Genomic DNA, 26420 nt, shown 5'->3' with positions numbered 1-26420 from the left:
CAGCTCGGATATTTTTACTCTATTCAGTGCCCAAATATGTGGCGCTCACTTGGCCGTCCACTAATCCTCCACATACTGAGCAGAGTGCGAATATGTTCCCAGTCAGGGACAGGAACAAAGGATCAGGTATGTCCAACAAGCCCAACCCCAACATCTGCCATACCGTACACATTCCATCAGGCATGCTCAACCTGCGGCCCTCCAGCTGTTGTAAAACTACAACTCCCAACAGGCCCTTCTGTAGGCTGTCCAGGAATGATGGGAGCTGTAGTTTTGCAACAGCTGGAGGGCTGCAGGTTGAGCATGCCTGCATTAGATGGTCGCTCAGTCCCTCTCAAATATGCAGGTTTGACTGGCTTTAAAGGGGTTGATTGAGATTTTGATATTGATGGCCTATCCGTAGAATAGGTCAATATCAAATCAGCAGGGGTCCAACCGCCGTTCAGCTGTCTGGATCGGCCGGGCCTGTGACGTCACGTTCATCGATCACATGGCCTAGGCGCACCTTTCTACCGTTCAAGTGAACGGGCCATGGTCTGCCACGCCAAGAACGCCCACTATCCAACGTACAGCGCTGTACTTGGTAAGCAGCGAGGAGGCCGCAGCCTCTTCAAACAGCTGATCGGAGGGGGTCCCGGCCGTCAGACCACTACTAATATGATAGTGATGACCTATCCTGAGGAAATCTGGAAAACCCCTTTAATCTTATGTGCACGGGCAGAAAAGTAGACAATAATCCCACGTGCCCCTGAGCAGCTGGTGATGCGGGCCAGAATGGACGGATCAATGATCGCTCACGTGAACCTGATCTCCGAGGGCTGCGCCGTGCAATTCCTATAGAGGAGGTAAAGCGGAATCAGGACGGGATTTTCTCACATCTGGTTTATAGATGGAAAGGAAAAAGGGATTGAGACGGAGCAAATATTTAGAGGCTGCGAGCAGTCATATAAACCAGAGCCGGTAATAGACCGGTCATTAATTATATACATTGATTTATGGGAGGAGCAGAGCGAGCAATGGAGAAAACCCGGAGCAGGAAGACTGGAGAAAACCCGGAGCAGGAAGACTGGAGAAAACCCGGAGCAGGAAGACTGGAGAAAACCCGGAGCAGGAAGACTGGAGAAAACCCGGAGCAGGAAGACTGGAGAAAACCCGGAGCAGGAAGACTGGAGAAAACCCGGAGCAGGAAGACTGGAGAAAACCCGGAGCAGGAAGACTGGAGAAAACCCGGAGCAGGAAGACTGGAGAAAACCCGGAGCAGGAAGACTGGAGAAAACTGGGAGCAGAGCGAGCAATGGAGAAAACCGGGAGCAGGAAGACTGGAGAAAACGCTGGAACCGGTCAATCCAACGTGGAGTCTGTCAGCAGGTTGGATGGCGCCCTGAGTGGAGCCTTCTATTAGCATATTCTTCCAGCATGCGGTATGGTGCCCACCATGGGCCAGCTAACCCTTCCATACAGCTGCCTATATAATAGTGCCATGCAAAGTAAACACCGCCATACAGTGCTCAAGTAACACCAACATACAGTGACCAGACACCTATTACCGTTACTGGTCACATACCAAATGGGGCAAGCTGTAGTATGCCGTATGACTACCCTGGTAATACGCTGCCACGAAAGGAACCACTCTCTTAAAGAGGCGGTCTAACGAACACAACTCTGGGTCATATGCCCTCTAATGACCTAATGAGACAACCCCTTTAAAAGCGTTGTAGGATACAAAAAAAACAAGGCTATCCTGGAAGCTGTACCAGGAGGAGAGCCACAGGCTGCAGACAAGGGCCACGCATTTCACACTGTGTGATCGCCGTCCGAACATGGATGCCAGCTGCCTGTATGGAATCACTCTGTTGGGGGGCACTGAAGGGGGAGTCACACTGTATGTGTGGAGAAGTATGAAGTGGGCACCATTACTGTGCGTGGGGAGCACAACGGAGACTGGGTGGGATCTGAGGCAAGGCATTGTAATGAGCAGACCGCGGACCTTTACAAAAAGTACTGGAGTACCCCTGACATACCGCCATGTGAGGTCACGGTAGTAAGGCTTTTCCACGTTGCTCTGGAACTTGAAGCTCCTCACTTTCCTTCCCATCATTTACCTGATAACGTCCACCATCTGAATTTGTACAGGACATCTGTGTCGTCCACCCACTTCATTACTTGGTGGACCATGGGTAAAAAAAACACAAAACAAAAAACACACCAAGTGGTCTCTTCTGCTCCATCCTCAAGGGTGCTGTCAGAAACATGCTGTAAAGTCCGGGGCGGCCGAGCCCGTGACCCGGTTCCCGAGTTACAGATCTTGGCACGTTGTAGGCCTCTTCAGCAACATGTGGGCCTTGGACGTGACCAGGACCATGAGTAATGCACCTCGCATCATCCAGAAGGCTTACGCTCGAAAACACGCAGCTCGACATCCAAATTCAAGTCTCGTGCCCGGCCAGGAGGCTTCTCTTCAGTGTCCTTTAAAGAAACCCCTTGAAAAGCCTGAAGCTGGACAAGTGCCAGATGATTCCTCAGAACTTTATTTCTTCAGAAATCGCTGTTTTCCGAGGGTTGGTCCATACGGGATAAGCCCTCATTAGGAGACGTTCAGTTCAGAAGTTGGCACCTCATCAAAGTGTCTTAGAAAGGCTTCGCCAGCACCTACTCTTCAAGAGGCTTTGCGCTCTGTATTCGGGGTGAAGCTGGCGCTAAAGCTGCAGACGTCTCCTGAAGAATAGTAATGGCCGACGGGAAAAATGACAACGTCCCAAAAAAAAAAAAGGACCGCTGTTCCGGCATGCTATCACTGCAGACAGACATTTATATACGTTAGGGGCGGTGGCAATCTATGGGAAACCCAAGGGTGCAGTTATAGGGGATGCAGAGGGAGCAGTCGTACATGGCCCTGGTGTACATCAAAGTCCCCTCTGCCACCAAAAGGCCACCACTGTTCTAAATGGTACATGGTAGTTGGGGGGGCCCTGTTGTAGATATCGCACTGTGGGGGAGCTCATGTCCAGTTAAAATATTTTTCTAGAGCCCTGTGCAATGCTTCAGTTCCCCTGAGATGGCGCTGTAGAAATACTGAACACCTGCCGCAATGCCCTTCATCGATCACAGATGATTGCTCATGGGGACATTCATACTTCCATACATGTGAATAGGGCTGATTTGGCAGCAAGCACGTGGATTTCAGAAAGTCTTATTTGAGGCAATGGGCCAGTCGTAGAATCTGCCACGTGAATATACCTTTAAAGGGGTTGTCCAGGGAATATTCAGGGTTATCTGGGAAAATATATTTATGACTCATTCTTAGGATAGGTCATCAATAGGGATGAGCGACTCGACTTTGGATGAAACATCCGAAGTAGATTCGCATAAAACTTCGTTCTAATACTGTATGGAGCAGGAGCTCCGTACAGTATTAGAATGTATTGGCTCCGATGAGCCAAAGTCCTTACTTTGCAAAGTCCCGCGAGACTTCGCGTAATAACTTCATAAATCAATTTGTAGTGTAAAAAAAACATTTCCCGAACTTGGGTTCGGTTCCAAGGTACCACTTGAAACCGAACCAGAGTTCGCGAAAAAAAATATTTTATTTTTTTTTACAGTAAAAATTTATTTCTGAAGTTATTATGCGAAGTCTCGCAAAACTTCACAAAGTAATAACTTCGGCTCATCGGAGCCAATACATTCTAATACTGTACGGAGCTCCCTAGTCATCAACATCAGATCTGCAGGGGTGTGACACCCGGGACGCCCGCCGATGACCTGTTAGAAGAGGCCTTGAGTGCCGCAGCCAGTGACATTACTGTACATCGGTCATGTGACCCAGTTGCAGCTCAGCCTCATTCAAGTCAATGGGCTAAGCCGCAATACCAAGCACTGCCACTATACAATGTATGGCGCTGTCCCTGGAAAGCTGCTGGGAGCCCGCATCGCCCACCAGAGCTCCGGTGAGCTGCCAGGACTCGGACCCCCACCGATGTGATAATGATGACCTATCCTGAGGATAAGTCAAGTCATCATTATCTTTTCCAGGATAGCCCCTTTAATGTCTCCCTAAGCCCCCCACCCAGAGGGACCTTTGAGAGACATATAGCTACCTGCTCCCAGTCAGGCTCCATAACGCCAGGGCTGCCTTCATCGAGCTTTCGGTTCCCACCTGTCAACCTCCACGCTAGGGTCACTTGCGCAGCCAGGGCCAATGACTGGCCTTAGCAATGCTATGTCCCTAAGCGGCGCGTTACCCAGCAGCGACATACCGCTTGGAGAAACGCCACCTCTGAGGCCACTCATTGGCTGCAGCGGTGCACGTGACCCCATCTGTGCAGGAAGTTCACATGAAAGGACCGGAAGTCACAGAGTCTAAAGGAGGAGCGACGAGCAGCCGAGTATAGCTCTTTTCATCAGTCACCGCTGGGGAAGCGGACATTTAAAAAAATAAATAAATCCTGGACAACACCTTTAAGGTGCCCACACCCAATAGACTAAAAAGTTGATAAAAACGGATGATTGCAACCAGAACGAATGTTCACTGGGTGAAATTCATCAACTCTTTAGCCGACCCATGACACAGTCTTCTGAAAAGAGGTTGGTCGGGAAAGAAGTCTGCCCCCCTCAGGCCTGTACAGGTATAACACAGCGGGTGGATTTACCAACACTGTCCTAAATTTAGACAGCATGAGACAAGTGCAAGAATCCTGTGCCAAATTTATCAGTCTCCCACCTTGTATGACAAATTTGCCGCCTATTCCTAGACGTGTTGGGCTCATCGCTCTTAGTTGATTTACTTTATGCTAACGCTGTGTGACAAAATAACGGTGCACTCCATTAAAGGGGTTTTTCCGTTTTTGGTTTTTTTTTAACAGAGGACCCATCTTCTGGATAGGTCATCAGTATCTCATCTGTGACCCCCGCCAATCAGCTGTTTGAGAAGACACCAGCGCTCGCAGTAGCGCCACGGCCTTCTCTCTGCTCACAGCGCCGTCCATTGAATAGAGGTTGTGCTTGGTATTGCGCTCAGCCTTATTCACTTCAATGGGGGCGACTAAACATCTTTTGCAAACTGCCTAGTGAGGCGGAAAAGACATCTAAGACACATAATACATTTGGCAATTAAAAAAATTAAAATAAAAAATGAACATTTTCCAAGTGCAGACAATGGGGGGGAATTACAAGCGGGATGTCATTAGTATGGCATAACGCCACAATGGCGGGTGAGCGCGTCAGCGGCAGTAAATCAGATACTATTCAGAATCCTGCAGAAGCAGCTCGATGAGGACGGGAGGATGCGGCTATTTCTGTACGCGGCTGCTCGCTTCCAATTCAAGCTTTCCAGAGAGAGGAAGCGAAAAAAATAAATCCACATTGTTCTGACTCCAGTCAAGAAATTCTAACGGCAATTTCCAGAAAATTCAACATTTAGCACCAAAATGAACTAAATGCACTTAAGGCTACATGCACACGACCGTGCCATTTTTTGCGGAACAGGCTGCCCATTGTAGAGATGCCTATTTAGGTCCGCAAAATGGACAAGAATAGGACATGTTATATTTTTTTTGCAGGGCCACGGAACGGAGCAACGGATGCGGACAGCACACGGAGTGCTGTATGCATCTTTTGCAGCCCCATTGAAGTGAATGGGTCCGCACCCGAGCCGCAAAAACTGCGGCTCGGATGCGGACCCGAAAAAACGGTCGTGTGCATGAGGCCTAAAGCTGTATTTTCATCTTAGACACTGGGGGCATATCTCTAGGATATGCCGCCAATGTCCGATAGGTGCGGGTCCCACCTCTGGTACCCCCACCTATACTTAGAACGGAGCATGAAAATTGCCGAAGGGTGCACCGCGCAGGCGCAGCCGTCCTCTATTCATTCCTATGGGAGGCTCGCTCGGCTATTTTATGATGTCCCTCCTCGTACCAAGAAGGGAGGAGGTGTATCAAGCAGCGCGGTTTTCCAGTTTCTTGTTTTACTTGCTTCTGTGATCTTCCCACATCGCATTGAAAACCTGCAGCGCAAGATTACAGATACAGATACGTATACTAGTGACTTTTTTTTCTAAGAAAAGTACCGACTTACTAGCGTTAAAGTTTTCCGGTATTGAGATCCGTCATAGGGGCTCAATACCTGAAAAAATAAATAAATACGCTTCCGTTTTGTCCCCATTCATTGTCAACGGGGACAAAACTGTACTGAAGGGGGCAGAGTGCTCCAAAATGCATTACGTTCCAAGACTGGATGCGAAGCAAAACGGATCCGTCATAAAGCAGAGACCCCTGCAATCAGTGGGAGAATCCGACAGAAAGTGTTACAATGCGCTGCAGCACCCCCACAGGGGAAACTGAGTATTACACCTTTCTCATTTAAAGGGATTCTGTCACCTCCCCTAAGCCAAAAAACGATTTTAAAGCAGCCATACAGCACAGCTTACCTGTATTAGGCTGTGCTCTTTTATCTTGTAATCCGTCCAGCAGTTACTGCAAAAAACGACTTTTATTGATATGTAAATGAGTCCTGAAGGTGCCCAGAGGGGCGTTTTTTTCTTCTTAGTGAGCCCAGTACCGCCCCTCTTTCAGTGCCCAGCCCGCCTTCCTTGTACTTTCTAACCGCCGCCCCCAGCCTGCCACAGCCTCCCCTCCCTCTCCTCCCCCTCCCTCACGCCGAACGAAGTCTCGCACAGGCGCAATACCCACTGAGGGCTGCGCCTGTGCGATCATCAGGAGACTGAGGGCAGGAGCTTCATCCTCGTCACTGGGCATGCGCTGAGCCCAGTGACGTCCGATGCTCGCTCTTCCCTCAGTCAGCAGGGAAGAGCGAGCATCGGACGTCACTGGGCTCAGCGCATGCCCAGTGACGAGGATGAAGCTCCTGCCCTCAGTCTCCTGCTAATCGCACAGGCGCAGCCCTCAGTGGGTACTGCGCCTGTGCGAGAGTTTGTTCGGCGTGAGGGAGGGGGAGGAGGGGGAGGAGAGGGAGGAGAGGCTGTGGCAGGCTGGGGGCGGCTGGGCACTGTAAGAGGGGCGGTACTGGGCTCTCTAAGAAGAACAGAACGCCCCTCTGGGCACCTTCAGGACACATTTGCATATCAATAAAAGTCGTTTTTTGGAGTAACTGCTGGACGGATTACAAGATAAAAGAGCACAGCCTAATCCAGGTAAGCTGTGCTTCATGGCTGCTTTAAAATCGTTTTTTGGCTTAGGGGAGGTGACAGAATCCCTTTAAATCAATAGCCTGTGTACCGTGCAGCCAGGCCGTCCAGAGTGAGAGGTGACATCACCGAAGTGAGGTCTTTCTTGCGATGACCAGACAGGTTACAGGCCCTTGTCCGCCTTAAGGAGCGGCCCCGTCCATCTACAGGCTCCTCACGTCACAACAAGGATTTATTTTTCAGATGACGTCTTGCCATATCCTCTCATTAGCCGATTACCTTAGTAACCCAAGAACGCGGCCCGGGCCTTTCTTCTTCTTACAGGAGAGAATGAAAAAGGATACAAAGAAGCAGAGTTCACGTGGTTAATGAATTATGAAAGTCTTCGGATGAAGAGATTCCAGAGAAATGCTGCCAGACAACACAAGAAAGCGGAGCCTGTGAATCGGGAACGCCTGACTTTCCCACTCGGCCATGAACAGGAAACGGACGGATTAAGGAACTGAAAAGAGCAGCCAAGACCAACCGCCGGCGGAGGCCTCTCGCCTCTTTCCAGGTCGTATCTCCGGCTTCTGCGCCGGTCACTTATAGGGGTTCTCTCACTTCAGCAAACTGCATTTATCTTGGAGAAAGCGAATACAAGGCACTTAGGCTACTTTCACACTAGCGTTTTTTGCGGATCCGTAAAAACGCTTCCGTTACAATAATGCATCCGTCATGAACGGATCCGGTAGTATTATGTCTTCTATAGCCAAGACGGATCCGTTCCCATTAACTTACACTGCGTGTCAGGAAGGATCCGTTTGGCTCCGCTTCGTCAGGGGGACAGCAAAACGCTGAGTGGAATGGAGACTGAACGAAGGCAAACTGATGCATTCTGAGCGGATCCTTACCCATTCAGAATGCAATAGGGCAAGACTGATCCGTTTTGGACCGAGTGTGAGAGCAGGTAAGCCAAAACTCGAGTGTGAAAGTAGACTTACTAATGTATTGCGATTGTCCATATTGCACGACCACTGCTGCTGGATTACAGGGTGGTCGTAACCCCTGGATATGAGCAGTGTATAATGTGATGGGAAAATGAATCCGACCAGCGGAGGAAGCGATATGGACAATCACAATACATTAGTAAGCGCCTTGTATTCACTTTCTCTACATGATAAATGCCCCATGCTGAAGTGAGACAACCCCTTTAAAATCTATATTAAAGAGCTTCTTAAGATTTTTAAAATCTGGCAAGGACAGGGGCTGTATAAAACAAAAAAGTTAACTTTAAAGGGAACCTGTCACCGGGATTTTGTGTATAGAGCTAAGGACATAGGTTGCTAGATGGCCGCTAGCACAACCACAATACCCAGTCCCCATAGCTCTGTGTGCTTTTATTGCTTTAAAAAACCGATTTGATACATATGCAAATTAACCTGAGATGAGTCCTGTCCCTGACTCATCTCACATACAGGACTCATCTCAGGTTAATTTGCATATGTATCAAATCGTTTTTTTAAAGCAATAAAAGCACACAGAGCTATTGGAACTGGGTATTGTGGTTGTGCTAGCGGCCATCTAGCAGCCCATGTCCTCAGCTCTATACACAAAATCCCGGTGACAGGTTCCCTTTAAAATTATTTAAGTCGCTGTCATGGCCGCTGTGTCATCACTACAGGCCCAATGGGGATTTAGGTTTCCTTTAAAAAGGTTGTCCCATGATTGATATAAAATCAGACATCATACAGGATATGACAATCTCTGTCTAACAAAGCTAGAACCAGCCCTGCACCTTACATGGATCCAGGGATCTCCACATTCATTGATCTAATTTTTCTGCCAGATTTATTTCAGGCTGGAAGCTCAAGGGGTGCGTCCTTTCGCAAGGGGTGCGTCCTTCATGCTGTAGCTTTTTCCCTGTAAATGCCACACCTTCAAACAGAAGGTAAGGCTGGTGACAGTCAAAGACTTAAAGTGGGCACGTGCGTCCACCAAGGTGGACAGAGGAAAGAAAAGAAAAAAGAAAAAACAGCAGGTGGCGCTATACAGATAGATTTTCTTGAATAACTCAGTGGCTATGCTAAATTTTTAAATACATGCAATTACAAAAGTATTCATATCCAGGTGCTGGTTTGAAAAATGTATATAGCTAAGCTATGCCATCAAGGTCAGATAGGAGTGAGTCCCACCTCTGGGACCCGCTCCTCCAGAATTGGGCCCCCAAAGTGAGCAGCAACATTCACCACAATGAGAGTTTCAAAAACAGCCATATCTGACATAGCCTAGTCACTAGGCTATCAATGTCCCAGATGGGCCAACCCCTTTAAGGCTACTTTCACACTTGCGGTAGCCTTTTCTGGCAGGCTGTTCTAGCGGGGGGACAGGCTGCCGGATCTGTGCTACCGCAAGTCCATTGTGCCGCCAGAAGTCCGCTCCGGCCCCATTCACTATAATGGGAGGTCCAGCCGTAGCACGGCAAACAAGCCGAGAGACGGCCGGACAAAAAACGGTGAATGGGGCCGGAGAGGACCTCCGGCGGCACGGTGGACTAGCGGTAGCACAGATCCGGCCGGCTGTTCCCCTGCCGGAAAAGGCTACTGCAAGTGAGAGTAGCCCAAGATAGTTATTTGATAATAAATGAAGGGGGGATAAAACTCGCTGCAGCCGCTTTATTTGACTGGCAGGACTCCATCTCTGGCTGTAAGGCAACTGGCTGCATTATGAGCCCTCTCCCGTTGCCTTCTCTTAACCCCGAGTCTACCCCACCGATTTTCAGGGAACATTAATCAAAATGTCACAAATTAAGGAAAAAGGACAGCATTACATGGCTCTCACTTAATGAAATGGTCATGGCTTAGCGTAGACCTCAATTGGGAATGCAAGCATGGTGGCCCGATCGCTAGTTGTCCCTCAGGGGTCACTTCACATGTAAGAAGCAGAAGAAGTAAAACACAGTCCTGGCCCAAGTGCTTAACATGGTGTCATTGTGTGCAGGTCAGGGATAGTCGGTGCATGCTTACTAAGTGACTCACTATTTGCCCGTGTCCTTGTGGCGCTCTCCGAACGCCTGTCAGCAAACACGCTGTATCAGGAGGTCAGCGGTTACACTGAATACACAGACGAGCTCCTCATACGTTAATATGCGCATACACATGCATGCTAGGTTTGGTCAAGCGTGCATGTGTTCTGAGTGCGGGGAGTCCCTGCCATGCATTCCTGTGGCAGAATACCTCCCAAAAGGGATCAGGCATGTTGAAACCCAACTGCCCGATACGTCTATCCCCCCAATATCTGCCACTGGGGGAAAGTCAGAGGTTAGCTGGTTGGAAGGCCCCTGAGATCTGTGAAATATGACCAGTATAGGCTTCTGTTCCCATCACGTTTTTGACTACACCCCGATGTATACCTCCGCCATATACCACCATACAGGCATATACAACTGCTCTACATTGGTCAGCTGCTCCATCATCTGATAATACTACTACAGTTCTCACCAAGTCTAGACAATCTGCAGTAGCTGATGCATGCTGGGAGTGGTAGTTTCCCAACCACTCGAATGCCAGGCTGCAGTGTTCTAGATAACGTTATTTCTATCCTCCTAAAAGGCGGCATCGATCATTTGGCTGGGACAGCGGGTAATCATTCAGTCAATACTCTGGCATCCCGCAAGCTGGAGGGCGGCCGTGAGAATTATTATTATTAGGATTATTGATTTATATCCCACTAATATCTCTCACAGCTGACAGGCTTGATGAATGGAGGTTAAACTGCAGTACCCGGACACGGCCACTACAAAGTGGATGGCGCTGCCTGCTTCCGGCAGCTGATCGGCGGAGGTGCCAGGTGTCTGACCCTCCCCCCCCACCAATCCTGAGGACAGGGCATCAATATTGAAAGGCTGGAAAACCCTTTTAAGAAATGAATCTGTCCGCGATACTGAACCTAAAAATTCACTATAATCGGTCAATTCCCCCGTTAAGATAAAATATACATAAAGGGCCGGACAATGTTAAAAATACTAAAGAAGCACCGATCCTCTGCCACTGCCTTTCCGTCGCTGCTCCGGTCCCTGCCGCTCTGCACTTCCTGCCCTGGCTCAACACACTAGAAATGCCAGAAAAGGCCTGCCTAGCCAATCACTGGCTTCAGTGGTCTGCCTCAGCCACCGATTGGCTGAGCGGTCAGGACACAACAGGAAGTGCCACTTTATTGTGTAGGAGGAGATGGACATTTCCAAACACCAGGAAGATGCTCCTAGGGGTATCTCATGTGTGCCACTGAGGAATGGCAGAGGGTTTTTAGATTGTTGTACACAATTCCTTGGACTGTCAGTCAAAAAATGCTAAACCTGTATCACGTTCACATGTAAAAATCTGCAACAGTCATGTAATCAACTCTGTGTCCAGACTTTTAATGAAGCAGCTGCCTCTGCCTCTCTCTGAGCGAGAAATCTCAGGACGATCTGAACAAGCAGAGTCACAAGAGACTATCAGACTCCGGTAAGAGTCTTTTCAGGTCCATGTAGCTGGAGAAATGCCCTCTAGTTTCTGATCACTTTCCAGGCACCGAAAAAAACTTGGCCAACGGCATCTGCCTCCCGCCTCATGGGGGAATCTGCATTGGACTGATAAGGTGTGAAGAGCGTCCGCTTTCATCACCCAGGACTGGTCGCCGTCTGCTGTATCCTCGCTCTCTACGACGTGCGGTTCAGCGACGCTCGCGATTGCAGTAACTTTCACGATTTCAAAATGGAATTGCAGAACTATCAATTTCCTTTTCTAAGCAAAATGTGCTCAACATGTAGCTTGAACCAATGGACCCAAAATAAGAGGGCCCTCACCGACCTGTCATAATACTTGCATCCTAATGGGGCAGAGGCAACAGGTTTCAAGAACTGCCACCTCCCATAGCTATGCTCCTGGCTCAAATTTAAAGGGGTTTTCCAGGAGATAGCAGGTCCTGCAAACTACACAGAACACACTGGAGGAGAGCGTTTTTAATTTAAGTTGAGGGGGGATCAGCTGCTCAGGAACCCAGTCATGTAATACTTCTCTTCTGAAAATCCAGTTTCCGCTGACATCACATCACGTCCTTATGGCTATGGACCATGCACAAACTCTTGTATCCACCTCATCTGCGTTTGCACCAGAAGGAGGAATAGTTTTGGCTCCGTCCACAGCGGAAGTGACATCTGGTCCATAGCCTTGCCAGAAACCTGGTAAAGGACGTGATGTCATCGGAAGCTGGATTTTCAGAAGAGAAGTATTACGTGAATGGGTTCCTGAGCAGCTGATCCCCTCAACTTTGAACGGTAAGTAAATTACAAACGCTCTCCTCCAGTGTGTTCTGTGTAGTTTGACGTCCAGTCCATGGAAAAGTCAATGGAAGCTGGATTTTCAGAAGACGAGCGTGAGGTCAACAGGCTCGTGGGAGACCGATCCACTCAAATTTTCCACTACAGGCATGTTCTGTGTAATTAAAGGGGTTGTCTCATCTCATGCCCCCATTGTCTTATAGGTGCAGGTCCCACCACTGGGACCCGAACCTATATCAGGAACGGAGCCCCGCAAGCTGGTGGCTGGAGTACTCCGATCCAGTCACCACCAAGCGCGCTCCCCGCGTAAGTGCGTGACCGGCCACTGTTCCCAGTCACTTCTATGGGCCCGACGGAAATAGCAGAGCCAGTGCTCGGCTATTTGCGGCGTCCCTTAGAAAATGAATGGAGGGTGGCTGCGCTTACACATTGAGCCCTGCACCACTTTCGGGGCTCCGTCCTTGATAAAGGTGCGGGTCCCAGCGCCTATCAGACAATAGGGGCATATCCTAGTGATATGGCCCCATTGTCTGAGATGAGACAACCCCTTATAGGCCGATTTGTGGGACCCACTGGGTCCTGGAAAACCCTTTCCAAAAACACTGCCACCCCTTTCCCACAGGTTGTGTGCGGTATTGCAGCTCAGTCCTCAGTTCCAAGTGAACCCATGATAACCTCATAATACTCGAAACTAGGAAACTCCTAGTTGTGCAATTCCTTAACACAAAAACGGGCAACTGAAATGCCGTGTGAGCAGGAAGCGCCGTTGCCCATGTGACCGAAAAAACCTACAGCCGCGCGTTATGATGAACCGTAATCTGGAAAGAAAAGGTCACTTCCATCAGGATGCGCCTGCATATATAAAAAGACTAAATGCCAAGCATGCATTCAATTACTACGAGGAGGGAGCGAGCACAACACACACAGCACGCTTCATTAAGCAAGTAGTAAAATGACAATTTATATTAAATTTATATTACCCGACACACAAAGCAAACGACAAACACAAAAACACGGGCGCGAGCGTCTAACAAATGGGAAGTATCATCATTACGGTCAGCCAAGGAGAAGCGATGGGAGGCTGCGGGGCAAGGATGGCAAGAACCAAGGCTGCGGGCACAATGGGAGGGCGGAAGGGTGTCGCTTCTGCCTCCCCCTGTAAGAATCTGAGCCAATACCTCCAGGCGTCACAAATGCAACACTCAGGATGACGCCATCGTACCGGCCTTGCGGGGCACATCACAGCAGTATGCAGTTCAGGGGCAATGGCTTTGCAAAGCTACAACATGTCGCAGTGATTGAAAAGGACACCGCGTGGAAAATGCAAAATGGAGGCTATCTTAAAGGGAGTCCAAAATCTGCGTTAAATTAAGCACACCGCCATGTAGGGTAAGTGCCCCGACAGGACGACACATATCTATTCTGTTTATTCTATTCTGAAAACTCGTTCCTCGAATCCTGAGAAAAGCTTCTTTTTTTTTTAGGAAAGTAGGTTCTCGGTGCCCTGTGGGCGGGACTGCTCCGTCTGGTGCACTTGGCGTCCCCAGGGTCCAAGCTACTTGCTCTGAAATCTCAGGGACCGTGAATCAAACAAGAGAAGCAAGAGCTGGGCGGTGTAAATGGCGAGGCAGTGATTGCACCCAACGGAGCGGCTCCGCCCACCGTGCACCTAAATCCTAATTTGCATAAAAAGAAGCATTATAAAAAGGGTCCGTCTTATCTGAGACATTGGCGGCATATCGCTAGGATACACCTCTGGGACCGACATCTATCTCCAGAACTGGACCCACAAAGTAAGCAGAGAGCAGCCGCACATGCGCAGCCACCCTCCACTGATTTCTATGAGACTTCTGGCTCAGCTATCTCCAGCAGTCCCATGAATGGAGCGGTAGTCACACTCGGGCGGTGCTCTCCCCAATCATTTCTATGGGAAATAAAATAAAAATAAATATAAATAGCTGAGAGCGCTTGCGCTGCTATTTTCGGGACTCCCATAGAAGTGAATGTAGAACACTCCGCGCACTTTGCTTCACTTTCAGGGGCTCGTTCTGGAGTGCGGTGGCGTCGGTGTGGCCACTAGCGGTGAGACCCCCTGCACCTATCTGACATTGGTGGTATATCCTAGCGATGTCTCAGAGGAGACAACCTCTTCAAGGATTAGAGGGCTGGATTATCACCCCATATGACGGTATGCCTATTTTGAAAATCGATTTAGGAGACGAGAGACCCTTTAAAGCAGTGTGTCCAAAATACAAACATTCGCGGGACCCCCTTGTGACGCCATAACATGAATGGTACGCCAAAAGAAGACCCATACACAATTTCTTACAGGATTGTTCTGCTCTGCGGGGTCTCACAGAGTAACGTTATATACTGTAAGTGCTTCAAGTAACTTTCTAGGCGCCATTTTTTTGCTCTCCCGGGGCCGATAAGTCACAGAAGCCTACAAGCCGGCCGCTGTGCGTAATCATGACAATTCTAAGCTATTTCATCCAAGACCATGATTAATGAGCCCAGCACATACATTATAGAGAACCGCCATATGCTCGCCCACCCACAGCTCTGACCCCAGCTCTTCTATCAGTCTCTATTCTCCGGGCCCATCTCTCCTTTTGTTATGATAACAGGATATCCTGCTCGCCCTCCCTGCGGCGCTAATCGGAAAGAAAAAAAACAGACAGGACCGCACACGATTTCTCAGACGGTTGCTTAGAGGGCAATTCCATATAGTCAGTTCTGCTCCATTCCTATGTGGCAGTGATCTTACTAGACTATGGGCGCTGTTTATGGCAGCCTGCAATCAGGACCTACGTTTGACGGATGTATCCGTAGGGCTCCAGGGGGCATATACCTTCTCACCGGGGCGGCAGCTCAGCCCTATACATTTCGGTAGAGCTGCGCTGCAATGCCAGACCCAAACTGTGCACAGCGGTGGCGCTATTTTTGTCTTTTTAAAAATACTGTACCAGCCCTTTAAGCAATTCCCCTCCCCGACGCACCCTGGCAGGTTCACAGAGGGTGAGCGAATAAGCAGAAATCACAAGATGCCAAAAACGAATATGAATGTCGCGCGGGGGGAGCTTACAACGTAATCCGCATTAATCACGGAAACTGTTAGCAGGATATTTTGGCTTTGTTCTTCCACTGAGGTTCACAGAGCAGAATGTCTTCTAAAGCGGACCGGTCGGTCGTATTCCACATAGCAGAATTCTGAAACTTTTCAGCTCCTCAGTTATTCCTCCTGGCAACTAGGCATTGCCATTCTATTGCGCCTGCGCTGTAAGCAATCAGCGCAGGTACCAGACGTGCAGGGGAGCGAGGGATGATCTGCGTCCATAGCGACAATGAGAGCCATGTCTCTGCCCATTGACCCTGCCCCCTCGAGTCAAGTTTCCGTTTTGGCCGCTTGTGGAAATGTGTGCGCCCTCTGCCTCATCTCAGCCTGGGCTCCACACCATAATGGATTCACATCTTGGCCTGGTCTCTGTTTTCTACAAGTGGGGCACAGACGTCCACAGGGTCTCTCCAGCCACACTGACCTGTGGGTGACCCTAAGGTGGTCATATCCCACCTGACCCCAGAGGAACAGCCCCGAGTCCCCTGAGGATCCCGTCACGACAAAGCTCTCTGGGATGCACTTGCGACTCTACACTGGAAATCATTCTTTACTTCTCGTCTCCCCATGGTGGGCACCGGGGTCCAGCACGGTCACTGACATCTCGCGACTGCAAATCCCATCCATCGATTAACCTTTCGTGGGACCCTCTCCGCCAAGGGAAGCTCTAGTAATAACCACCCATAGATGAACTGTGCCGTCGCTGGAGCATCCAGACGTATACGTTTAATGAAAGCCTGCGATGGCCGCCATAAGGGGACACCCATCACCCCTAGGTTCATGGGGGCAATTACATCTCCCGTTTCCTTTTCTCATTCATTTCCAGCGATATACCGCTCTGCCTCATATTTAGCGCCATCTCCAGCCACGCTATTGACGCGAGTGTATATTTAGCTCGGTATTAAATAGAATAACCCATAAACAGGTGAACGCTGATCAATCACTCTCATTATCCCCGCCAGTAAATGTTTATCTGCTAACTGAGAAGCCATGAACACCAGTCAATTATACAATCAATACCTTCTCCGTGCTCGTCTGTAGCGAGGTCTTCAGACGCTGGGACCAGTGTCCTAAGGGTTTATCCGGATCTTTTCATAATTAACTTTTCCTAAAGACGGACGGATCTGTTCGAGAACATAACCATGGAAGAGTATCGACGGAGGAAGAGATCACAGCGAGGACGCGGCCCCTCATCTGTCAGCAGATCTGTCCCTATGACACTGGCTGACCTGTTCCATGTGCACTTGGCAGCTGAAGACATATGTGTTGGTCCCATGTTCATATGTGCCCGCATTGCTGAGAAAAATGATGTTTTATTATATGCAAATGAGCCTCTAGGAGCAACGGAGGCGTTACCATTACACCTAGAGCCTTTGCTCTTTATGAAACTGCTGCGTCCTCTGCACTTTGACAGGACCAGGCAGGGAAAACATCATCACACCTGGCCCTGTCAAAGTGCAGAGGGCGCGGCGGTGCAGAGAGATCAGAGCCTCTAGGTGTAATGGCCACACCCCCGTTGCTCCTAGAGGCTCATTTGCATATAATAAAACATAATTTTTCTCAGCAATGCGGTGACATATGAACATGGGACCGACACAGATGCCTTCAGCTGCCAAGTGCACATGGAACAGGTCAGCCAGTGTCATAGGTACAAAACTGCTGACAGATGCCCTTTAATACGACGGGGACAACTTAGGTTCTGCTCACATCTGGCTCGGAGGTATACGTCTGCAGTGTCCATAGGCAACTACCCAAAGATCTTACTAGATAGAAGAAGTCTAAAGGCCTCCATATACATGAATACCGACAGCCGCCCCCACCGTTTGTGGTGGGGCCGGCAACAATCTAACGCGCGCGCTGAGCTCCCGAATTTCCTTCCCAAGTTGATGTCAGGGGAGAGAAGGATGGGGCATGAGCGATTGCAACACCCGCTCCTTTCGTTCTCCTGGGAGATAAGCCCTTCTCCTCTATCCTCAAAAAAAACAAAACACATGCATGCCCGGCCGAGCAGTGTGTGCAGCGGCAGAGCGGTCAACTACCTGTCCCATTCATCTACATAGCGTTGGCAGAAATCCATGCATCTGCTGCAGAAACATCATGGCTGTGGAGTCCATATACCCAACTTCTGAGTGACCACTCAAAACTGACTCCAATCCCCCAGCCCGTGGACACAGCTCCTTTTACATGCATGACGTGGACCTTCCAGTTGACTGCATTAATTCGGCCATATTCATTAGATCCTGATGATACCGATGGGACTTGCCATCCAATGTGTATGGAGACATCATTATGAAGGCTAGCGGCATGTAAGGGTTAACTGAATGAATGTGAACGAAGCCTTTGGCTTATGCACCCAGCAATGGCAAAAAGGAAGGACCCTTTACCCTACGGGACCTATTACAGACCCCCGTGTGATGCCTCCATGGAGTGGGAGCACTGTCACAGCATCCATGGGAACCACCCATCCAAAGTGCGCATGCGTATGCTCGTTTGTACGCACGTACGAGAAGCCAGCAAAAGAATTCTGGCGCTCCGGCTTTCTGAGCTTCCTCAATTTGCACTCTATTTTTCACAGTAATTTTGCCGATGGAAAAATTACCGTGAAAAACTCAAGTGCAAACTAGTTTCTAAGAGAAACCGTATCCTTCCCGCGATTCCCTGTGCGCGATTACTACTTTCCGATGGCGGCGGCGGGACATTTACTTTATTTAAAATGAACTCGTTATCCCTCAAGCCTCTCATTACTAAACGTCACACACGGGCGCACAACCCAGAGCGCCAGCCCCAGGGCATGACATAATTAAAGTGCGAGGGAGATGAAACGGCGGCCGGCGCGCTGCCAGAGAGAGAAATGGTGTCATGCTGCCTCCATGATCCTCCGACGGCCCGGCCTTAAATCACCGTGACTATTACTGCGAGAGATAAACTCTGCGCAGACCGTATCGATTTCTGCAGGAAAAACTGTCCAATTTCGCAACTTACAAAAAGGTAAAAGAGGTGAACGAAAGCTTCCAAACCGCCCGCTAGTAAATGCAAAAAGCATCCCTTTAAGAGACAGTCCCCTGTCCTTATGCCCCTATTAGGACACACGGACATGACAGAAGGGGGTCAGGATCCTCCTCTATGAGACAGGACTAGTAGCTGATCCGTACACGACCTGAGACATCCTTGTAGCGCGTGGACAACCATTCATCTGAACGGCCACCATGCAGTACCACACTTCACCTGTAGAGGCCGCCGCTGGGAAAATGCCTGGCTGGCAGCAGCTGAGGGTGCTGAGAGGATTGACCAGGAAGTCGTATTCTGAAAGTGGTCACCTCATCACTTTAAAAACGCACTCTTCTGCAGGATCAACCCCAATAAACCAAGTAGGGTTGCAGCTAGAGATGAGCAAATTGATTAGGTCATCAAAAATCATTTTTGAGCCAAGGCGGGCCCTTCCCTGCTGCTCAATAGGCTTCCCCTGTGGCTTGATTGACATGGCCGGACATTCTGCGCCTGCACCGAGTAGTGGCGCATGAAACAGTCGCTGCTCCATTAACAGCAGCAGCGCCTCTTCGACTCGGAGCAACGGCGCATGCGCTAGATGTCTGGCTGCTGCTGCGTCTTTTTGATGAACTAGTTGAACACAATCAATTTGCTCTTCTCTAGTTGCAGCGCTAACTATACAAAAAGGCTCTTATCCTTTATGCAAATGAGGGCACAAAGAGGCGTGGCCAGCGCCAAAAAGATGAAGTGCACCCAGGGCTAGACCCCGCCATCAGTGCACCGAAGCCCTCATTCGGACAAAAAGCTGATCAGCGCTCCCCCAGCTTTCGTGGAGATCTGAGAACAAGTGTCCAATTCTCCTGCAGCGCCTCTACAGGTTAAGAGATGCATTACACAGTGTCCACTCAAATCCAATGGTGGTCTGTGCGATATGTGGGTGGGCTGGGACACTATTTATCGCCTCTCTCTAGATGAGGGGAATGCGTGGGAGAAAGAAGAAAACAAGGGGGGGGGGGGGGTTCACCCTTTTCTGCCATGTTATTTGCACAAAGAGAACGAGAAGATACCGCCACAGACCGGCAGCGAACGACGTGCAGCTCAAGCGTAATTTTAGAAAAGGACGAGCAGAGCCCGCAGCATATTGCTTCCAGAACCTCCTGTAAATTTGCAGTCTTCTCCACCCTCCAATTTTTCTGCTGTGTTAAAATGAAAACAGATTTTCTTTGCTGGATTCCAGTTTGGTCAAATGAGGCAAAATACGATTGTAGGAGCTTCACCACAACGGGGAACGTGGGTGAGACGCGTTTCATCTCCTCCAGGTCAGTTTTAGCAAAATATGACCCGAGACACGTGGCTGAGCCTTGTGCAGGAGGCTATGCAGCGGAGTAAAGGGTCCCTGCTGGTCTGCACTATGGTCGTAGGCATGGTGTGCCGCCATATGGTGCATCTAACAGACCATGCTACAACCGAAGTCTAAGGTTTTCCTACAGCGGCTTCGTACAACTCCGAATTTGCTCAGATAAAGGCCGATCGAACCTGTAGAGATCGGCGAGGCCGGACAACCGTCTAATGCGGTTGGGGTCTCCTGAGTCTACCGCTGGGTAACATAAGGATTGGGCTGGTCTTCGAGGAGAAGAGTCTGTCTGCCGGTGGATTTCTTTCCTTTCTCTGTGCCAGCTTAGCCAAGCCGAGCAAGCATGTATATAGGAGGATGATTGTTTGGTCAACAGCCCTCTGATGCATCTGACCAGCCTAATACGACCATGTGCATGAGGCCTACACCATCTCAGTGTCAAACACCGGACTATACTGGAGTATATGGAAAGAGGGGGTGGATAAAGGGCTGTTGGAACGATGGGTAACGTTTTTAGGTCACTGGCTTTTCCGATCACGTTCGTCGTTGGGTGAAAGTATTTCGGGAATCTCTGATCTGTGGGAAGTGACCACAGGACATTACCTACCATCAAGGTGCCTTCAACCAATGCGTTCTTCAGACACAGATTCTGTCTCAAACTCGACATCTCATCAACACAGCCTGAAACGCGTCTGATCAAGTCAAAACCGTGGTTTCCAAGGCCCCAAACTCCCCTGATCGAGCCAGAAATGCACTGTCCAAGGCCGCTCTGCTCCATTCTAGATCCCATTTAGCAGAACAGTGAGAACTCCCCCGACTGCTTCTGACATGAGGATAAAACAAGGCTTTATTCAAGGACTCACTTTCCCACAGATAACCCCCATCCTCCTGACATGACATACAATGCGCATACCTCAGCAACGAGAAGAATGCAAGCAAGGCCACCACCATGAGTCACCGGCTATAGCTATAGCCCCGGGATATGAAATACAGCACTGCACTCACATGCTATATAGCATCAGACCAGTTCTTCTCCGAGGCCACTTCAGGTTCTCAAAAAGCAGGGCGACCACCAACCTGGTGCCCTAAAAGCTGGGCGACAACCAACCTGGTGCCCTAAAAGCTGGGCAACCACCAACCTGGTGCCCTAAAAGCTGGGCAACCACCAACCTGGCGCCCACACCCAACTCTACTTTTCTATACCCTAGAAAGTCAAACCGAACTGACAGACCGTCGAGCGATTGTATTTGCTTTATGCGATTTGCAGATCTTGCAATCTCAAAAAATGGTTGTCTACTGGCAGAACATGTTGAGATGAACACGTATGTATTATTTAAGCGTGTGAAAAAGCCTTCAAAGCTGGCTGGGTAACTGTACACAGAGGAGCCTGATCAATGCTAAAGTCAATCCAGAGAAAGGACGGAATAAGAGATGACGTAATCGTTTCCAGACGGCAACAAAGCGAGAAGGAGCGAGGCAGAAGAATGCAGAACGCGGCTCCCCGAAGAGACATGCGAGCAGTTCCCAAGGTAACATGAAGAACAGCACATCTGGGGAAGAAGCGGGGTGCGAGGTGCACAGCCCAACTCCCCAGAAATGGGCTTCATTGCCATTAGTGCAAGAATTTCGGTGATGGAGGATCAGCTGAGGTGGACCTTCACGCTACCTTGTGGACATAATCTGCGGAGACGGGACTAGGACTTACCCATGAATGACGTTGACCCCCCCACAAATCTCTAGAGCACCCCCCCCCCCCCAAATTCTCCTCACTGCACAACCGCGGTGGTGGCAGCTCCATTCACTGTAAGTGAGCCAGAGATGTACTCCTCCATCTCAGTCAGTCCAATAGACCAAACCCACCGACCGGCCGACGAGCAATCGTGTATGGAGGCATCCCGACACTCCTCCGCCAAAAGGATCAGGCATACTGGGATTCAACATGCGCTATCCTTTTGTTCTCATGGGAGCAGAGGTATCCGACATCTGCTTTCTCCTCTCATGCACATGCATGCTCAGCTGCTCAGGACACGCACATGTATGGGGAAGTCGGCAGGAATACATGTCAGCCAACCGCAATTTAAGGGGCCGTTCACACAGAGTTTTTTTTGTGCAGGCAAAGATTGGCGCCAAAAAACAGGTGCAAAATCCACTTTACACGGTTTTCAATAGCTTAGGGCCGCAACGACGACAAGAAAGAGCGTGCCCCTTTTCACGAAGGTTGTGGCAATAAACCACAATGTCACAACCTCTCATTGAAAACAATAGAAGGTGGATTCCACGCGGCTTTTTGGCCAGATTCTGCCTGCACAGAACATCAAGTGAATGGTCCCCAAGGGGTATGGCCGCCTATAGACCTGTCGAAGGTTGTCGGCAATTTCCATAGCGATTAGTCTGTCTCAGATTATTTCCTGATGCTTATGTTGCGCCAACATATTCCACGTCGCTTTTCCCATTAGAAACACCAGCAGTGGTCACCAAAGGGTCACACAACCTAAAATTCTGCTCAGACACAAAGAACCTGTGACCCTATTAGTGTGTCTTGGGGTGTGCGAGGAAAGTGGAGAACCCAAACTGAACTCCATGCAGATGTTGTCCTCCTCGGTCACATTTGAACCCAGGTCCCCAGATCTGCAGATCTTCAGCTCATGGTCCAACTCAGCAGAACAAAGCTTCTCAGTAACTTCCAGCTTTACTAAATCTGATTTTTCTTACAGTAAATATCAGTGAAGTGATCCCACCGAGGAGGTAGACATCAGAGCGGGACAGCTACCGGCACTGTACAGGACACGCTCTAGCCGGCGGCGGTCACTGTTATACTGTTGGTAAATTGCAGCTTTTGTCACCAGCTTTTCGCAGCCACCACATTATGTCAACATGACAATTGTCTGGTTTGCAAACAAAACCACACAAAATTTAACCCCATAGGAGACCGGGCAACGCTGGACCCCACCGGAGGAGACCGGGCAACGCTGGACCCCACCGGAGGAGACCGGGCAACGCTGGACCCCACCGGAGGAGACCGGGCAACGCTGGACCCCACCGGAGGAGACCGGGCAACGCTGGACCCCACCGGAGGAGACCGGGCAACGCTGGACCCCACCGGAGGAGACCGGGCAACGCTGGACCCCACCGGAGGAGACCGGGCAACGCTGGACCCCACCGGAGGAGACCGGGCAACGCTGGACCCCACCGGAGGAGACCGGGCAACGCTGGACCCCACCGGAGGAGACCGGGCAACGCTGGACCCCACCGGAGGAGACCGGGCAACGCTGGACCCCACCGGAGGAGACCGGGCAACGCTGGACCTGTGAACATGGTCCAAATACTAGTGTCCATGTCTGACTGTTGCCTCCAGGGTCCTCTACCTCCCAGGCTCTTTAGATGTTTTGAGACTGAAAGAACAGGGTCCAATCCTTTCCTGTTCTGTTACATGGGACTGCTTCAGTGTCCAGCGATCACAGGGCGTCCACATGGGCAGGGTACCATGTCACACCTGCCAACATGACCTCCCATATGTTGTGCCAAGGACCAGAATGGCACCAGACTTCTTCACCATGGCAGCATGTGGAGACCATTCACACTGGTGCCACGCTCCATAGGGTACATTCACCCCGTTCACATGAGAACCGATCAAACACATTTCTGCACCAAAATCTGCTGCGTGAACACAGCCTGTAGTCATGCAGATACGCCGCGCCGCCTACACCACACATTCGGGTACGGAGAATATGATCATGACCAGTTTGTAGACGCCCCCGGCAGTTCCCAGTCTCGTCCCCCCATCCCCCATCCTTTAGCCTGCAGAATTTCTCTCCCCAATTTCCAACAAAGTAAACCAGGAAAACAGATGTTCTCAGGAGACACGTGTTAACCCCGTAGCTACTGGCTCTTAAAGGAGCCCTACACTAGCAGAACAGCCTGTCCCCAGAAGACAGATAGGACAACGCCGCACACATTCCAAAAATGCTCCTTTTTCACCAATTTTAGGGGACATGGTGATGACAAGAATGGGGACCGGACAGGAAGGACCACGGTCAGGATGGGAGAGGGTCCCCGCAGACAGAGCCCCACTACATATGTCACAGTACACCCTCTACCCCAGGTCCTCACAGTCAGGGTGGGGGCAGGCCTCTCATCGCCAGGACATAGGCTGACCCCATATAGTGGCGGTTTGGCCCGTCCCTTTAAGAAGAGAATTCCCACGTGACACAAGGTTCCCAGGAGCCGGAGAGGCAGACGGCGACTAATGTACACAGGGGGGTGAGGACTTATACAACAGGTAGAGCGCCCCCTGCTGGACACTGCATGTATGTATAATAGACGGAGGATTGTGGACTGCACATGTATGATAAATGTATGACAGATGTACAGGACACCTATGAGTGATGCACATTACATGTACGAGTGCTGTATATATGACTGACGTCTGCATATTACATGTAGGACAAGTATGACTGATGTAGAGTACGTGTATGAATGATGTACATTCCATGTGTGTATGATTGATGTATGACTAATGCACACATATGAGTGATGCACTTCATATGTATGACCTGTGTGTACAGTACATGTATGATGATGTAGGGCAGTGTGTACAGTACATGCATGGATGTAGGGCAGTGTGTACAGTACATGTATGATGATGTAGGGCAGTGTGTACAGTACATGTATGATGATGTAGGGCAGTGTGTACAGTACATGCATGGATGTAGGGCAGTGTGTACAGTACATGCATGGATGTAGGGCAGTGTGTACAGTACATGTATGATGATGTAGGGCAGTGTGTACAGTACATGTATGATGATGTAGGGCAGTGTGTACAGTACATGTATGATGATGTAGGGCAGTGTGTACAGTACATGTATGATGATGTAGGGCAGTGTGTACAGTACATGTATGATGATGTAGGGCAGTGTGTACAGCACATGTATGATGATGTAGGGCAGTGTGTACAGCACATGTATGATGATGTAGGGCAGTGTGTACAGCACATGTATGATGATGTAGGGCAGTGTGTACAGTACATGTATGTATGATGTAGGGCAGTGTGTACAGTACATGTATGTATGATGTAGGGCAGTGTGTACAGTACATGTATGATGATGTAGGGCAGTGTGTACAGTACATGTATGATGATGTAGGGCAGTGTGTACAGTACATGTATGATGATGTAGGGCAGTGTGTACAGTACATGTATGATGATGTAGGGCAGTGTGTACAGCACATGTATGATGATGTAGGGCAGTGTGTACAGCACATGTATGATGATGTAGGGCAGTGTGTACAGTACATGTATGATGTAGGGCAGTGTGTACAGCACATGTATGATGATGTAGGGCAGTGTGTACAGTACATGTATGATGTAGGACAGTGTGTACAGTACATGTATGTATGATGGTGTGTACAGTACATGTATGTCAGCAGACACATGCAGCAGACGCCACTACCCTGTAACCCCCCTATGTGGCAGCAGTCAGTGATGAATCTTCACCATCACCATCATTATTTGATGATGAAGATGATGATGATGAGGATGATGAGCGCCCGGCAGCCATATCCCGCACTCGGCCCGGCATAAGATGGCGGCGCCGCCTCACAGGTGTCTCACCTGCTGGTAGTCGCCGTCCTCCGGCTTGAAGTCCCCGCTGATGAGCTCCCACTTGAGGCTGAGGTGCGGCAGCCGGTGCAGGAGGGTCACCCACCAGGGCGGGCTGTAGCTGATGGCGGCCGCCATGTCAGGAGCCGAGAGCCGGGGATGTACCGGGGGACCGCTCTCCGCTCAGGCTCGCCGCCTCCAGTCCATTCTCCCCCGTCCTCCGGATTATTCCCCGCAGCGTCCCCGGGGGTGTGCCCCGCTCATCGTCATCCAGAGCCCGGCTAGCGGCGCTGCTCCGGGCGGCCCCCGGTGTCACGGTCCCAGCGCTGCTCCCCAGATCCAGCTCTTTGTTCCCTGAGTCTGGCTGTGCTCGGGTCCCCCCGCCTCTCCCCGGTCTGGCCCGGCCTCCTCTCCGCCCTGCCGAGCCGGCCCGCCCTCACCTCCGCCTCTCCCCGGTCTGGCCCGGCCTCCTCTCCGCCCTGCCGAGCCGGCCCGCCCCCACCTCCGCCCAGCGACTCCCGGGCTGCGTCTACCAGCAGGGTGCGACTTTGGTGCGATTTCTACTTCCTCATACCACAGCAGAAATCCCCGGCCTGCGGCATGTCGCCATTGTGTGACCAGACCGCCCACCAGTCGGCCATAGCCCGGGGCTACACAGACTGTGGTGTCATGTAGGACTATGGGGCGAGAAGTGGCACCCCAGGGGGGACTCAGAAAATCGCTTCGGCCAGGGTTACACGACGACGACAAGTGTGGCGTGAACGGAAATCCATTCAACAGAATACGGTCTCCGCACGAATCAGACATCACCACGACCCCAAAATCGCCCCAAAAAATCAAACACCCCTTCATTTTTGGGTGACGATCGGCTACGACCCCATTCACTTGCGAATCGTGCGAGACTCGCGGATGCATCACTCATGTCGC

General features: G+C 50.3%; 1 protein-coding gene across 3 annotated transcripts in view; it reads right to left on the bottom strand.

Annotated features, from left to right (window-relative positions):
- The window catches only part of TTYH3 (tweety family member 3), a 78108-nt gene extending 52221 nt beyond the window's left edge, over positions 1 to 25887 (bottom strand). For 2 of the 3 annotated variants that reach the window (XM_044305124.1, XM_044305125.1), the window contains exon 1: positions 25506 to 25887. In XM_044305124.1, coding sequence (XP_044161059.1) covers positions 25506 to 25631 — 126 coding nt within the window. In that variant the 5' untranslated portion in view covers positions 25632 to 25887. The remainder of the gene's footprint in view (positions 1 to 25505) is intronic. The other variant, XM_044305123.1, reaches the window with a different exon arrangement.
- Between the last annotated feature and the right edge of the window lie 533 nt (positions 25888 to 26420).

The sequence above is a fragment of the Bufo gargarizans genome, chromosome 8 (assembly GCF_014858855.1).
Source record: "Bufo gargarizans isolate SCDJY-AF-19 chromosome 8, ASM1485885v1, whole genome shotgun sequence".
Taxonomy (NCBI): Eukaryota; Metazoa; Chordata; class Amphibia; order Anura; family Bufonidae; genus Bufo; species Bufo gargarizans.
Note: the sequence above shows the minus strand (reverse complement) of the source record. Positions and strands in the feature narration are given on the sequence as shown.